The following is an 18,415-nucleotide window of genomic DNA, read 5'->3' as shown; positions in this document are numbered from 1 at the left end:
CAAAAAATTGTGTGGAGAGACAGTGGAGGGGCGATGGGGGCTATGAGGGCAGTGGGTGGGCTTGATCCAATATTTATTGGGTTAAAATAACGTAGAAATAAGAGGAATTTCATCATAATTTGTTGGGGGTGGTGGAGGAACAGTGGGGGGTCTTTTAGGAGAAAGTGGGAGGGCAGTGGAGGGCCAGTGAAGGGTTATGTGGAATTGTCAACACATTAAACCTTATAATATAGGAGGATATGTATGTAAAAGAATGCAGGAAATGCTATTAATCAATGATTAATTTAAAAGAAACCAATAATGTTGTAAAAGAAAATATTGAAAATTTGACTCAGATTATAAAGTAAATTTCAGTAGCCAAAAAGTACAAAAATTTACATCGAGTTACATACGTAGATAAGAATACCAAATCATAAAGTAAATTTTTTACAAAAAATGGTCACAAAAACATACATACATAAAACCACTAATATCAAAATGTGTTACTATTGAAGTTTCAATCTCGAAACTTCCAAAAAATTTTGATTTATGTTTGTACCCTAAGCAATTACCCGAGAACTATCCTAAGAAAATATTTTTAAGTTAACTATCTTATTTGATTGATTAGATGGTAAGTCAATTATTGTTTTCTGTACAAGATTTTGGCTGCAGAACTGCAGTTACATTAAAAATTACTTAACGAAAAATGAAATACTTACTACGTTTTAATATTATGGATACAGACTTTTCTCATAAATCAAATTACAAAAATTTTAGTTTATCATAATATAGGGGACAATTGACTTAACAATTATTCATACTTTCTTTGAATCGCACTTAAATACATTCGTTTGAACCCTTGGAGATATAAACAGAGAAGTTTGAAAAATAAGTTTCATCAAGGGTTGTTAAATGCCATCATTAATAAAGCATCGATTATTTCTAAAAATTTCAAAACGAAGAAAACTAAAAATTTCTTCATATTGCGATCCAAATATATCAAAAGTCCACGATATTAGCAAAAAGACTATCAGAATGCAATAGTTATAATAAGAAAATGCGGTAGACGAGAACTGTTTATAAAAGTAACATGTAATTAGAAATAAAAAAATTTATCTATTAAGATCTATCAAAATTTTTGAAAAAATACGAAATCAAATGATATTCAACATATTACAGTTAGATTATTTCATTTTTAATTACGAACGATTTCAGGTGATATTAAAAATGACAATTTTAGTGAAATATTGGCATACGTCTATACAATTAAACTTCAGGAAAATGGTTTACCTCAGGCGAACATTTTATTAACTTCACATTCTGATAAAAAAACATTACGCCTGAAAAAATTGATGGACTAATTTCGGCTAAAATTTCTTCAGGTAATGTGAAACTTAAAAATTAATTATTAAACACATGCTCACAGTTCCCACACAAAACACAGTCCTCATGTGATTTTTTCTAATCAAAAGTGTATAAAAAATTTCCCTAAATCTTTTGCAAATGTACTACATTTTAAACTATATCCCAAATAAACGGTTAACAGTTGTATAAAAGAACAAATAACATATCTGCTAATTATATTACCAAAACTTGAAAAAAAGATTAAATCTTGGAAGATAACTCTGTGGTCATACCTTATACTACATTTATAAAGGTAGTAACAGAGCGTACATAAAAATTTAAAAATTAAAAGACAAAGAAACATAGATATTTCGTGACATAAATAGTTTTACTGATGCAAGATACGTGGGTACAATCAAAGCAGCTTGGAGACTACAAAACATTTTAATTTGTGTTAGAAGCAATACAGTAGTAAATTAATCTGTCTACCTGGGAAACAAAAAAAAACTTGTGTTCAATAAAAACAATTTTGAAAATAGTATTAAACTAACAAACGTAACCAAGAGCTTGAATATAATAAAACAAACATAATTATTCGGCAAAACGAATAAAGTATGTGAACAGTTTATATTATTTAATTTTTAGTAACAAACTAAAAATTTGCGGAAACAGGGAATGTGTAAACAAAAATATTGCAATAAGTAGACTAAACGAAATACCTTCAAAAAATTATAAACAGTTTTTTAGAACTTATTTTAAATAGAATGAATATTGCAACATCCTTCGAAGACATTTAAACATATGAAAAAATAAAATACAAAGCGATAAAAAAGGCTGCAACCGTCATGGGTTTTATCGAATATGATTCTCTAGTCGACAATACTTCCGAAGAAGAAATTACTTTAAAGTTTTCTAATTAATTAAGAGAATTTTGTGGGTGGTTTTTTAGTCCAGAAAAAGTTCAAGGTTATCAAATACAAAGTGAATACAAAAAAATACTACAGATGATTTAGTTGACAATATAGGTAGTCGCACTATCTAGCATAATAATTAAATTTTACAATAAAAAGATTACTTATGTAAATGTTTTAACCTACCTATTTCAAAACGAATTGAAGATACACAAAATCATATGGATAGAGCGATATTTATTACTGTATGTAAATTTAAACAATAATTAAATAAAATGTTTCATACAATTTGCGAAAAACATCATGAATTTTTTAAAATTTTTGGTTCTAGACATTCGAGAAAAACTTTTTTATATAAAATATTCAGATATTTTTTATTTCTCAAGGGTAAAAAAATTAGACTAGCAAAACATCAGTATTGCTTCCCAAAAGTATGACAAATCATAAAACATTCAGACTTTAGTTGGGCTAAAACAATATAGGAAGTATGATTTTAGGAATCAGAAAACGGTAACGCACAATAACAAAAGGACGATTCAATTATTTGCGATGAAGCTTCAAAGATTTCAACAATAACCTTAAAAATAGTTGACAGCAATTTAAGACATATATGTCATAAAAGAATTTATTTCGAAGATACATTAATTATTTTAGAAGGAAACTATTATCAAGTTAGTCCATTATTTAGAAATATTACTAAAAGTATTATTCTTCAAGAAACTATTAAATTATTATTTTTGTAGATTTTTGAAATACTTTAATTGCAAAACAGTACTAGTTCTCATAATGAGGAATAAATGTTAAATAATCTTTGTTCTAGAATATCTAATAATCAAAATAGTTCTTATGTTAAGAGTGTTACATTTACACAACATAATCAGTATACCAGTTTCTTAAATAAAAGACGTCTTTAAAAATTAACTGGTGGAACCAAAATCTGATGCAGCAATGCTAACGCAACATCTAAAGGAGTTAATAAGTCAGACAATATTTTTATAAATTTTTTAATATATATTTTAAATAGTATCCGTGAAGGTTTACCACTTTATAAACTTAGGTTAAAAATTAGTACAATAGTAATGCTAATTAAAAATTTGAGTCTATCAGACGGTCCACGTAATGATCCTTGATGAGGAATCAGTGAATCATTGAAAAAAACTTAGAAAAAATTTAATAACTGGAAAATGCACATTAAGTTTTTATCCTAAAAATAACTTAAAACGCTGGAGACACCTTTTCACTACCTTTTATTTTTATATAGTAAGGAATTCTTGATAGTTGTGGCATTTTCTATGACTATCAATAAATCTCAAGGTCTAAATTGATCATGTGAGTTTAGATTTAAGAAAAGCAGTATATTTTTACGGCTTATTATGCTTAGGTTTATCAAGTTGCAAAACTAAAAACAGTATACTTATTCAAATTAAACTTGAAATTCTAACCGACAATATTTACATGACTTTTTTTATTACCTGAAAAGTTATTCTATTAATTATTATTCTATAACTTAACAATAATACATGTCATTACAAATTCGTATTTTACAATCGAATTTTATTGTTGAAAAAAGTTTTTTTAATGTCATTACGGAACATCTACAATTAATTCAATTTTTTACAAAATTCAGTGTTAATATAATAGCTTCGTAAAGATGTTATAACATAATTATTCATCAAATATCAAAAGTAAAGATAAGTTATGAACCACACTAGAACAAGATGAAAGAGGTTAATCTATAATAGGGATCACTTGTAGCAGAGTGGATAGGATACTAGCTAGTGTGCAGAAGATCGATGGTTTGATTCTTGAAAAAAGTCCTTTTTTTATTTTTAAAAATCAGGTGTAGAATAAAAGTCCAAATTTAACAATTTTCTTTCATTGCATATGCGCTTTGGTGGTATAGTGTAGCACGGTGGAGTTGGCGAGATAAAATGAAATTCGCTTCAGTTATACATTTATTACAAGTGATGAATCTAAAATCTTTAGTTGTAAGAATGTGATACTTCAATTTTACACATGTTTCTATTCCATGTATCAAATTTAAAGACTTTTTGTTAAAGTAAGAGTATAAGAAGGGAGGTTAGCACGCACAGCACGCAGAGAACAGAGTCCCACTAGTGTGTTAATACATATAGGAAATTATGAAAGCAGATACATTAGAATTGCAAGTAGTATTTTGTCAACAATATCAGAAGTAAATGAAATAATTAAAAAGCCATGTGTGCAGTGAATGTTTTTATTTCAATAAAAGATTATCGACATTTTACCCCTCAAGAAGACCTCTCCAGGGTATATTAACAGTCCCGTCTGTGTAGGTGCCTCAAGCACTTCTCACAATTCGCAATCAGCATCCAAATTCTAACTTACATATTCGTTTAGTAAATGTTTTGGCCGTACTTACCAGACATATCTTCAAAGAACATTCTCACCGTAAATATACACAAACAAAAAATCCACACATAGCCTTTTAATTGTTTCATTTGTTGAAGATACATAAGCGGAGTGTGAGAAGAAACAAAAAAAACCATGAAAATATCGAAAGTATACTGACAGTCAGCATAAATTTTTAATGTTAAGAATGAGTTCTTACAGTACGTGATATCTGCATTAGTTTCCTTACATAGGTTTGTCGGAGCCCATGTAGCTAGTTAGGGGTTAATAAAGATGTAAATGAAACTTATGCGGGATTTAGTGAATAATTATAGGGATATCAGTGGGGAGTCAAGGTAAAATTGTGTGTGGGAGAGGGGGCAGTGGGGAGTTTAGACAAAACTGTCACAGGTCGAAACAACAGAGAAAAAGACTGAATATTATCTCAATAAGTGGGGGCTCGGTGGGAGGTTGTGTAAAATACCTCACACTAACAACTATGTAATTTAGGAAAATATACTATGTACCAGTGGTGCCTTACTCGATTTGCACCAGTGGTAAATAAAGAATGATAAATCTCGACATCAATATTTTTTTCTATTCTTTAATTTCCAGTTTATTTACAATTTCATGTTCCAAGTTTATAAATCAGGTACTCATTGTGTTATTTAATTTACAAATAAACAATAAGAGAATCATCCCATACAAACTTACTGCTGATTAGGTGTTTAGAGTAAGAAGTAATTTAAGTTTAAGTGACACTACGAGTTACACTACTTTAATTATAAAAATATTCAGATTTTATTTAAATATATATTCTACATAGCTACCTATAAGTTCAGAGATTACTATTGAATTATTTCTTAAAATCAAAGTAGGTACACCAGACTGGTCTTTTTGTTACTGATTTCCCATGATTTTAACAAGTTACTTTTGATAAAAAAAGTATACAGTATACTACGTCACTAATGATTTTATGTCTTACATTAAATCAAATTATTGATCGGGAGTAAGAACATACATCGATATTGGGTTTGTCAGTATTAGTTTTTAAATATATAAATTATTAATTGCGCAAACAAAAATACATACAATCAAAAGTTTTTAAAATCTATCATTTTATTGGGATATAAATAGTTAAATTTTTTATCATTAGTGCCGACAATGATAATATTTAGTTTATTTCTATTAACTACTTGAGGATAGATAATCAATTTTTTAATTTATAGCTTATACAGTCAAAAGTATTGGGTCAATTTGTATTACATATATGAGATTGAAATGATTTATTCAGTGATAAATAGTGCCAAGACTTCAAAGTCCAAGCAATTATGAGATATAGGAAATTTATTTTATCATTAAAAGTGCATTAACTCAAAAGTTTTTGATTACTTAGCATTAAATGCTTCGAATCAAAATGAATCATTAGACGATAAAAAGTCCATTTACTCGAATGTTCTGGAATCCTAAGTACTTATTGCTCAGAATATAAGTAGTTTAATAAAAAATCATAACGTTAAAGTCAATTGTATTATTTATGAGCTGTCAAACTTTAGTTGATATTCTATTATCAGTTAACTATTTATATGATATGCGTTACTTTTCCGGTGCAATGTTGCAACATGCTGCTGTTAAACGACTCGCTCTCTGCTATTGTTGTTAGAAAATCCTAAATGTAACGTCACTTTTTATAAACCTTTTAATTAGCTGATGGGTTCGATGACTCATAAAACCGCTTGTAGTATCGATTATACCACAGACGTAGTGTGTAGGAGCCTAATTGGGTACTTTGATACACGGTATCACGTTCAAGATTAATCATCACATATATGTGATCGATATGCGTAAAAGCGCGTGTGTAAGCTGATCTATATAAGAAAAATAATTTAATTTTTATTAAATTAATTATTCATTCATTTAATGTATGATTAAACCAAAAGTAAACAAAAGTAAATAAAAGTTTACATTAGAAATACGTTACGAACTGTAAGATAAATTAAAGTCATCGGTATTCCAATATCGGGACTGCTCATAGCAGAGTGGGTAAGGAGCTTGCCCAGTGAGCATGAGAACGGGGGTTCAAATCTCGTTGAAAACTGTTTTTTTTTTTTTTTTAGGGATTGGTTAAAAGAAAAAATAAGAAAAATTAAAAATGTGTGGTCTGGTGTGGCGAGATGATGTTGTGTGGTGTAGTGCTATGACGTTGTATAATGTAGTACTGGGGACCGGAAGTACGTCAAGAGGGGCCGGGCGAAGGGGGAGAATCAAAACAAAATCCACTTCCGTTACACTTTTTCTGAAGGTCACCAATCTGAAATCGTTGATTTACTCCGTAGGGCACTACGCGCCTATAGAAGAATAACTTCAAAAATGTTGAGTCAATTGTTATTATGGTTATTAGATCACGTTCAGAGTAGTGCATCGAACCATGAAGAGAAAAACTTGGGAACTTATTTATGTTACCAACACTATATTATTATGGTATAACATGATATGTGCAGCAGCATTATCAGAATACAATGGCTTCTATAAAAAAATGTAGTAGATCTCATTCATTTATACTGTTACATGTGATACTAAATAGAAAGACATTAAATAAGTAATATAGTAGTTTTCCTACGAGTTTAAAAAATCTTTGTTTGCGAACCAAGAGGTTTGCGGCCCGAGCCGAATTTGAGGTCTGTTACGAGGTTCATAAAGGAGACTTTTTTAACGAGTATCGGAAAACTGCTTTTTTGCTCGAGGAAGTACCACCCTCCCAAAACCAACCGAGGATGGAAAAATAATTTTCCAAAAAATACTTTACCAAATGATTCACCAAGTATAACTCATACTTTTTTTATACAAAACTGCTCTCAGTTTTAAATGGTATTACAAAACATAATATATTACAGAAAATCAATATATTTACCAATAAATTGAAAAAATGGCTACCTCATGCTATAAGATTAGTAACATTGCATCTACGTAACATTGCACACACATATATTTTTTAGTGTATAAAAGATCCATGTTGTGGCTGTGAAGTAAACAAAAAACGAATAGTAAAATATTTACTAGAGTATTTTCCCCATCATTTTTAACACCTACAATTTAAAAATTACAAATAATACATACAAAACAGCACATCACCAAAAAATTGAGAACTAACATTGATCATTCAGTAACGTGGAAGTAAAAACTTATTGTAGTTATAAAATAGCATTTTACTGTAAATAAGAACCACTAAAAATAAGTAAGGATTCTTTAGTGTAATATTACGTTACTGTATTAACCTAATAAAACAACTTTTCAATCACTAAAAATTCTTAATGGCATTTTTTTGCACATTATCAGAAAATTAGTAATACCACTTACATCACAGAGGATTTTTTTTAAAGCTTCATCCCTATATTGTCTGTGAGTTTCTACAAGAAATCTGGTGTAGAAAAGTTTAATTTGAAAAGTAAACTTTTAATTTAGTAATTGTAAAAAAACCAAAAAAATTATTTATAAGTACAATAAAATATTATAGTATGTATATCTTACTTCAAGAGAATAGACATATTACTAAAAAGTTGGCATACTGCTGAATTATCTATTTTTTTTGCACACTGTGCTCCTCTAATTGATTCTTCAACAACTTGGGTAAAATATCCAATGCAGGAAGTAACATTTTCATTTTTGAACTTCTTAGATAAGTTTATAATGTTGTCAATAACAAACCGGACAAGTAGAGCTAGTTGATAGTTTGTTGAAGCTTTTTGTAATAAATAAGTTGTAGCTGACACTAAAATGTTATAATTTTGCACCCCGAGAAGTGACAATAATCTCATTCCTGTTTTAATCCTCAATGGTTCATGACTTAATAAAAGAAGTAAAATATTTGGCAAATCTTGCCTGATAGATATTAACAGAAGAGAATTATTCATTTTAGAATGATCTGTTCTAGCAATGGATTCAGCATTCTTCAAAATTGATTCTAGGATTTCACGAGAACCACTCTTTACATTTTTACAAGTACTTAAATCTTCATAATCACCAACGTTTGAATTCAAGCTTGTATCCAAAAGAATATTTATTATTTGAAAAGCTCCTTGACAGCAATTTAGGACTAAACTAACTATGTTTTCAGTCAAACATGCCATGTCGTAATTAAAGTATTTCTTCCAATCTTTCCAGTATATAGCAAACTTGGAAATGATATCTGATCGTACTGTAATAAAGATTTTATTAGTATTTATATTCCATTTTTAGTAATACCCATAACAATTGTTAATACAATATGTACACAAGTCATAATAAAAAAAATTATAGTACAGTTGGATAAGTTTGACAGTTGAAACTTGCTTCTTTAACACAAAATGAAAGAGTTATTCTGAAAGCAGTATTTTTTTTAAATTACCAACGCTATAACTAATGATATTCTATAATGTTCACGATTTATACAATGTCTATTTACAGGTTTTGTTTGTAGAACCTATTAAGATCAGTAGCGCCATATTGACGTATAATTTTTCATTAGTATTCGTGTTTATGACCATGAAAAAATTAAAAATTCAGTGTGTTATGTTTGATTAACTATTTATTCATTCATTTATTCACAACATAATACATATAGATATAATAATGTATTTACAGCTATATAAGATTTATTTCTTCAACTAATCTATAGTGGTATGTTAACACAAAACTGAAACTGAATACATTCCAGCAAGAAGGCATTGAGTATGTCTGTACGCTGGAGTGCCGATCTGAAAGCTACTAAAAAAAATACTTATTTCTAATAATCAAAAACAAGTTAGAAGGGAGACGATGTAATTAACTTTTTTTTACAAACAAAATTTACGAAGCAAAGAAGTATGACTGAAGGTTTTTTAAATTTAGTTATTTTGTTTATAATCTTTTACTTCTTTCAAAATATTTTGTCTCTTTTCCCTTTGACATTTTCCAAAACTTTCAGTACGTGCGGCAGTTTATTAAATAATGTAATATCCTTGTACTTGTAACGGCATTTTCTACTGTTCAAATTACATTTTAAATACTGGACACTTCTGTTTCTTGTTTTGCTTGAACCAGTCAAATACATGTTCTGTAAGGCCTAATATTCCCAGACTAGACATTCAAGATTATATGCGTCATGAATTATAAGTGGTCTTGTTTTAAGTCCTATCTGTTCATATTTGTTATCAACAACAACTTTAATGATTCTCTTTTGTAAAGAATGTAAATGACCTAAAACGTTTTGATACGCTGATCCCCAAGCTAAGGCCAAGCTAAGGTGTCATAAGTCGCTATACTGTGAAATACAGCGTAGTATACAGTAAAGAACTGACTGGTTTTCAGTCCGATTTAAGCTTGTAAGACAGAAACAGCAACTATTTAGCCTCACTTTTTATATTAAATTTATGGTCATTTATAATAATGGAAAAAATACGTGGTATTGAATCATTATATTTGCCAAAAGTCATAATGAATGTTTTATCAATACTAGTAGCTAGTTTATTAATGTAAAACTAATAAAATACAATATATTCAATTTACATTTAATTTATTACATACATTATATTTAATACATATTTAATTAATCTGTTAATACTTCTTCTAAATAAGTCCAAGAGTCTGAACTAGAAAACACAGCTGTGTCATCAGCAAAGGAAGTGACTCCCCTAATCTGTATCAGTAAGAAACAACACTAGACCATGTTTAGTACCCTGTGAGACACCAATATTAATGATTTTATAATGACTAGTAGTATTATCAGCAATTGTTCTGATAAGTATATCATGTAGATAGCTTTTAAAGAGTTGAAGCATTATTTCCCGCACTCCATAGTTCTCAAGTTTACTTAATAGCAGTTTACGATCAACGCAATCAAAAGGTTCACATACATGCAGTAGGGCTACTGCAGATGATTTTGATAAGTCGGGTAATGTATTTGTAACCTTTAGTGAAGCGAAAGCATCGGTACAGCCTTTAGTTTTTTGAAATCTATATTGTTTATCCGATATTAGTTTATTAGAAGTCAAAAAATTGAACAACCTATTTTAAATTAATATTTCAAAAATTTTCGCAAAATTTGAGATCAAGGCATTGGCCTCAGATATTGCCTGTAATTGACAGACTTATGTCTATCACCTCCTTTACAAATCGATATAACATCTGCTCTTTTTTGAAATCTTGGCCAACAACATCTTTCAACACATTTATTAAGTATGAAACTGAGTGGTAGGGTAAGGTACACGCTCAACGATCTTACGACATCAGCATGCAACATATTCACACCACCCTTTTTGTTCTTAAGTGTTGTCACTACATCTAATATCTTACTTACAGTACAGGGGTTCATAAAAAGTGACAATGCACAACAAGGTTCTCGCTTCAAATAAATTTTAATCTTTAGTTCTTGAATACTCACAAATGTTTTAGTCCCACCTGTACTAAAACGTATATCAAGCTCTTCAGCCTTTCAAAAATTATTATTGAAAAAATTATCATTAGCATTTTTTATATAATCAATATTCTTTGTATGGTTTTGTGATTCCTAACTTTACATGTAAAGAAAGACCATAATTTTTCTCTTTCACATTTTGCTAATACTTTTCTTTCACATGTATTTTTTGCTCTCATTAAAAGTTTTTTCAAGGTGTTGTTGTATTTTTATTAAAGCTTAAAATTTAAAGTAGTTATATATGTATCTTTTCTCAAAATTTCGTTTAAATTTTCTTTAGTTTCAACTCATTTTTTAAACCCCTGAGTATTCCAGGGTTTTCTATTTGTTAAATTTTTAGGCATATTTAACGATTGTTTAACACAACTATTGACCTTTGTTATAATATTCTCTGATGTAATGTCTACATTATGATCATCACTTAAGTTATGAATAACTGACCACTTCACTTGATTTTCTATAGTAATAAGTTTATTATGATTAATAACTGAAGTTCTCGTCTTATTTTTCCATTTAAAATCAAATTCGCATATCAGTGAGTGGAAGTCCGTTATTCTTTCTTCAAATTTATAAACTTTAGAACCTAAGTAAGTATATATATATATATATATATATATATATATATATATATTCATATACACTAGTGGAACTCTACCCCCTGCACGATCTGCGTGCCAACCCCCCAAGCATTATATTCACTTATTCTACGAAATAATGGACTTGTTATAGAATGGAGTACAACTAACAAGTTATTTATTTATCTCAGTAAAATTTTTAAACTCAGTTTGTTCTACTTTTCTTAATGATGTTACATGTCTTTTGATTAATTTAAAATATATATACAACAAACAGTTTCGTATAACTATATGTTATTATATGATCAATACAATATAGACTCAGAGTTAAAGTATTCGGAGATAGATGTTTCATAATAAAGAATTTTTTGTAATAGCAGAATGTACATAAGTGTATAAAAATATGAATCAAAATATTCTATAATCATAATTCAAAATGATAATTACAACAATTTTTTGTAAATAAAATTACAAAAATTAATTCAAACTAAGATTCGCAATATTCATACATTAAAAGTCACACGTCAACGCAATTGACTAAGTCTTAAGTTATTTATATAAAGATAAAAACAAATTCATAGCAGTAATTTTGTGTTTGTCTCAAAAAATAAAACTATCAAATTTTTATCATTACAAATTTTGCGTTTGGAATTTACGAAAATTTTTGTAATACTAAAATTTTGAATCCAAAATGGAAGGATGTCCTATTCTTTAATTTTGTAAGATTAATTTTTAACTGAACTTGAAGATTTTCAAGATAAAAGTTAAAGTTATAATATACATAAAAAGTTTTGTAGTGTGAGTATTTTTATTTCTTTTAAGTAAAAACTTCAAAATACAGTGTCGTAATAAATAAGTAATTTTGTTTTTGTTTTTACTTTATCGAAGTGTAATTTTTGAAATGAATATAAATTTATTTTAAAACTAAATTTTTTACAGAAAAAAAATAGTATAAAAGTTAATCTTTGACAAAAAAATAATTAATTCGTTAACGATCAAAAATCTCTTGCCATACAAAATTTTCAGTGTTTGATTGATTCTCCGAATCATTTTGTATAAATATATTTTTAGGATTTTTACATGTTGATACCAATACGTACAGTTGTCTAAGAAAAAAAAAAGGTTTTTCGTAGCAAAATACTAATTTATCGAAACTTTGACCTTGTAATTTATTGATTTTTATGAAAAAAGCTAGAACTAATAAAAACTGTTTTCTGTGTATAATTAACGGTAAAAGTATTTGTACTGGTATTCAAAGCGATTCTGGGTTTGAAATCTCTCTTACTTTATTTTTGACAAGTTATTATTTCTGCCTTTAAATTATATTTTAATATTTTTGTTATATGTAGTCTAGTGACATTCCTCAAACCATCAAATATACTTGAGTTTCTTATCAACATGACAATAGCGTGCATATCAAAATGGGTGGGTAAAGGAGGGGGGTAAGAGGCTGAATCCCCTAAAAACAATTATATAATATAGGAAGATGGTCACACAATTGTAGAATGTTGTGCTTCTATTCAAAGTATTTAAAACATTTTTGATTACATTCACAAAGGTAGTGACAGGAGTTTTTGTAAATAAAAAAAAGAAAATAAATCTGAAAATCCTGAAACAAAAGATGAAATAAGTCAATACGTTGATGGACGTTACTTAGGTCCGATGGAAGCAACATTGAGACTTCAAGAATTTCCTTTTCGTGGTAGAAGCCATTCAGTAATCTATTTGCTAGTTCATTCAGAAAATAAACAAAAAATAGTTTTCAAAGAAAATAAGGTAGAGGAATCTATTTATAATTGGAAAACTCCTTTGACAGCACGGTTCAATTTAAACAAAAAAAATGATTTCGGAAAATCCGTAATGTAAGTTAATATTCCAGAATATTACATGTTTGACTGTTAAATAACGTTTAATGTCATTTAAGTTTGTTTTCAGCTTCAAATCAAAAACTAAAATCTGTGGACTACAGTCTCACGCTCCTTCACAGGCTGCGGGACAGCAGATAGTCCAACTATTTGTTTGTTTAAGAAAAATTAAAAGGAAGGAAGAAGTAGAGTATTGAATATAATATCCAGATTAACTTACCTTTCTATCCGCTAATTATTAATTCTGATGGCCTGCACTTCCTCTTTCCGTCGATTTATAATTATTTATTTTTATATTTATTTATTTGTTATTTATTATTTTATAATAATTTAAATTCCTTTTCCAATTAGTTTTATATCACTTTATTTTATATTACTAGTTTACATACGTATAAAATAAAACAGAAAAGAAAAAAATAGACGGAACGTCTGGTTAATCTTATAAAATTAGTTATTACGTCTGCACTTGATGAGCGGCAGCGGGCTACTAACTAAAGCGCCGCGCAAAGAAATGCACCTTGCACGAAGTTTTAGTTAAAACCTCTTCGTCTTACTTGCTATGGGGTCGGTACTTGCTGACTTCGTGTGTTTAGGCTTCATGGCTCGCTTCGGTTGTCACTTAACGCTTCCAAGAGCCACGAAGTACACAGTCAGCTTTGTTAGGCGACGACTCTCGTTGAGTATGACTCTGTAAAGAGTCTTAAAATTTTATTATTGGGAATGAAATATAACAGGATAAATTAGAATAAAAATAAAAATTTATTAATTTACGCAAGTCGTCACCTAACAGCCTATCCTTTTTAAAACTATCACCATCCTCGGTGAATAAATTATATTATATTATTTTTTTTGTTTTTTTTTTGTTGTTTTTTTTTGTTTTTTTTTTGCTTTTTTTTTTTTACTATATTTTCATCTTATAAGTAACATTTATGAGTTACATAACATAAACATTTTACAATAATCCTTATAGTAATGTTATAAAGTATTACTTTACAGAATTATTACATTTGTTTATTCGGGATTGAGAGTAAGGGAAGAAATGGACTCGTGAATATTACGTCTTTTTCTTCTCCTTGGCCCCTGATTTTGTGTTGTTAATTACTAGTCTATTAAGTGCATCAAGATTTGCTGACAGTCCCATCTCAAGGCATCGTTTATAGTGCCAGTCGTATTTTACCAAGTTGATATTTTCCTGGCATGATGGGCAGATCTTTTTTAATTTCATTTGTGTTTTGCACAGAAGACTGTGCACCTCAAGGTGGCATTTGGATATTAAATTTCCACACGATGAATGTGTTATTATTTCACGGCTTTTTTGCGAGTCTTTTTGGGAGTAATTCGCCCCATACATTTTGAGTCCTTTGAGGGCCCTTTCCGTCGATTCTTCGTTACAGTATGTAGCGGAGCTTAGGTATAACTGTCTTCCATCGTCGCGTTTGACATCTAATGGGTAGTAGTTTAAATGGCTCAAAGGGCCAAAGGTCATTAACAACCGGGTATATTCATCCGGATTCATAATGGCCGGTACCTTAGATACTACTTTTCGCGGAAGTGAGTCATTGTCTTTTGGATAGTTATTTATTTTGATCGTGTTTTCTGTTTTTGGTTTTTTTGTGATTACATTTTTTGGCTGCTGAGTTATGCAATACACTACGATCTGGCGCATGTTTTCTGCTCACTCAGCGGATCCATACGTTATATGAACGGGAATTATATCTTCCCGTGTTTGTATTTTGGTTGAAAAATGAATATATTCTATTGGATATTTGTTATCGAAAAATTTAATAATATAGTTTGTGTTAATAGGTTTTTTTAAAATAACGCTTATTTTAGCCCCGGTACGATTTACTCTTACAAATCGTTATATTGGACTAAGCACTTCTTCATTAACTTTTTTAAGGGTTTTGACTTCCGTCGTTGACTTTACATTCTAAGTTGGTGCTTCGATGTTTCGTGAAGATGATTTGTCTTCTATTTCAATTGTTGGTGTATCATTTAAAGTTGCTGCAGCAACTGCTGCATCACATAGTTGGTAATATTCGGCCTCGTAGCTGGTGTATGGGGCCGAACATGGCTGTTCTTCTAATGATAACATCGGACCAAATTTGTTAAGCAATGTTTCCAATTGGCGCTTATCAATTGGTTCTTCGGTCATTATGTTTAACCAACATCCATTTTCCGATACATTGTGGACCTTGATTTGTCTTTTATTTGGCAAGGGGACAGGTGCCGTTGACTTTGCTCAATTCCTCTCGTCCGATACATTCGACAATGAGTCGAATAGCTCCTGTAGCGTTGGCGCTGCATTTAGATTATCAGCCGCTAACGCTGCCTCTCGTGGTGAAAGGAATGCCACTTCGTAACTTGAGTACCCCATAGCACAGGGTTCCCGTTCGATGGACCTCACTATTCCGAAGTTTTCCAGAATTTTTATTAGCATTAGCCTACTATAATCCCCCTGCAGCAGTATGCTAAGCTGGGATCCATCAGCCATTGCTTCTATGATATTAGCGCTTTGTTCGTCCATTGTGTGTATAATTCTGCAAGCGTAAATATAATGGATGTTGTGAGGATCATGACTTGATACTGTACATGTATGAGTGTTCTTGTACTGTACTTCGTGTTGTTATTGTTCGTAAGTGATGTATGGAATGCAGATATGAGAATAAAATTAGGTTTATGAAACTATTGGATAATGGGTAGGAAATACATGGATAGACACAATTATTACTTATCATGCTATGCCGAAATATTTGCGTATTTGTAGTACAATTGAATAAGTAGTTTTAATACATGCTAAAGCTTGATATTACAATAGAGGAGAAAAAAAAAATTTTGACAATAGAGTATCATGCAGCTAAATAGAATACAACATGCGCTTTTAATATTAAAGCCTAATTATTATTATTTTCGTAATTATTATATTTATTCATTTATATTTATATTTATATGTATAGATATATTTTTTTATTTTATTTTATTTATTTATTATTATTATTATTTTTTTTTTTTTTCATAACTAATAATAAACGTACTTCATATAAATCCTAAAGATAAAATTAAACAATAAAGTGAAGTTAAGAAGAAGGAATACGTGAAAGGAAAAAATTAATTGTACAAAGCTTAAAGTTAAAATCTTAGAACTAAGTAATGTGTATTCGACGTAGAAGGTGGCTAGTTGAATGGTAGGGTTCAATTATTGGGTTCATTTTGTGCTACTTTTGATCTTTTCTCGTAGATATACGGTTTTGGTAAGGATTGACTTCGTTTCTGTAGTTTGTGTACAGCGTTGTCTTCTGCATGTAATCACATGTCTGTGGTAGGTCATTAACTCAACTTGTTGTTGACATAATTGGTGAGTCAATTTTCGGTTAATTTTGTATTTTGTACTCCTTTTAATTGGTTCAGTGTATTTCGTGCGATATTCGGGTTCATCGTTCTGCAATGCTAAAAGAGTGCTTTTTTAGGATACATGTATTTTACATATCCTTGGGATAATCTTCCCCGCCGATCTCTAACGGCATAACAATATTCTAGGGTGCCAAATTGAGAGAAATGATTAAAGAAATCTCTTTCCCTTTGCGTTTCTTCTATATCCCATGGAAGAAGACACATAAGTCTTTCTAGATCAATGTTTGATGTGTCATTGTCGTTTCTTGATGGTGTTGGTGAAGAGATCTTTACTGCTTGACAAATAGTGGATTTCATCTTAAAAGGAGAAAGTGTTTGAACTTCTTCTCCTGTATTTAGTGTTTCATCAGTTACTTTAGTAAATTAATCACTATTGTATTTGGCGGTTATAGTTCGATGTTCATAACTATGTAAATCCGTAAGTATGTGGATTTCCTTAATATTTCCTTTATTTTCTAATTGTTCGATAACTTTATGTAAAGGTTGTTTTATGTTGACTCTAGTATTTATTGTTATTTCATAATCGGGGTTCATTGTTCTACCTGGAAGGAAGAATAGTATCAAATTACTATTGATTTATGAGTCCATTTCCAGTTTTTGGGGTGTATGGCGTGGGAGTATCAAACTCCGTGTCTTTAATATAGGTCTAGCTTTAGATGATTTAGGTATTTTTTGTTTTTCTTCAATTCCAACATACAGTTCAGTTGGTTCTTGTTCATTTGGTTCTTGTTTTATGGTTACTCGGGGTTCTGCGTTCAGTGGGTTGATGGTACATTTTATAAATTTTTCCGAGATACTACGTTTCATAATCTTCTTGAAACAGCCTCTTGCTTTTCTGATGAGTATTGCTATTATAATCATAATAATAATAGCTTCAATGACATTTCGTATTAAAGAAAAAAGAGAAGTTTGTTTTTCCTCCAACTTTCGGGTCCGTATTTTCTCCATTTGATTTATTATATTTTGTACATTTAATTCTTTATCTGTCCATGCTTGTTCATTAAAGTTTAATTCTCGAATCGATTTCATAGCGTCATGGAAGTCATCAGTGTCTTTTAAGGGTTCATGTAGTACTGTTGAGTTTAAGTTTACTTCTACCTGATAAATATATTGTATTTGAGTGATAATCTTATGTTCACTGATTAAGGTTAATCTGTGAGTTTTTCCCGTACATCCATCATTTATTCGTAGAAGACCTATATACCTTTTACTCTTTCTTGTTGATCCATTTTATTACGACAGATAATGTTCAATTGTTCTTCATTGGGTGTTGAGAATAACCATGAACTATCAGCTGGTAAATAAATCCATTGGCTTTCGGTTTTTTGCGTAAACATAATTTCACAGTATTTAAATACTTCTGGTCCAGGTCGTAATAACATAAGAATTTCACATTCGTTCATAGAATAGGGTTCCTTCAGCGGTTCCATAGCCGAGCATATATAACCATATACCGTCTTATCGCATTGGTTAAATGTAACTTCGTTTAGTCGTAAATACGAATCATGGTCTGCTGCTGCTGCTAGGTAC

At 29.8% G+C, this 18,415-nt stretch overlaps 1 protein-coding gene across 1 annotated transcript in view; it reads right to left on the bottom strand.

Annotated features, from left to right (window-relative positions):
* omd (integrator complex subunit 5 omd) overlaps nucleotides 1-18,415 on the bottom strand; it is a 332,161-nt gene that overhangs the window by 191,778 nt on the left and 121,968 nt on the right. The window contains exon 5 of the mRNA XM_089595063.1: nucleotides 8,133-8,799. Within this exon, the coding sequence (XP_089451189.1) occupies nucleotides 8,133-8,799 (667 nt within the window). The remainder of the gene's footprint in view (nucleotides 1-8,132; nucleotides 8,800-18,415) is intronic.

This window comes from Copidosoma floridanum, unplaced genomic scaffold (assembly GCF_036245765.1).
Source record: "Copidosoma floridanum isolate Cflo_tuat_1 unplaced genomic scaffold, Cflo_Japanese_pri ptg000024l, whole genome shotgun sequence".
NCBI lineage: Eukaryota > Metazoa > Arthropoda > Insecta > Hymenoptera > Encyrtidae > Copidosoma > Copidosoma floridanum.
Note: the sequence above shows the minus strand (reverse complement) of the source record. Positions and strands in the feature narration are given on the sequence as shown.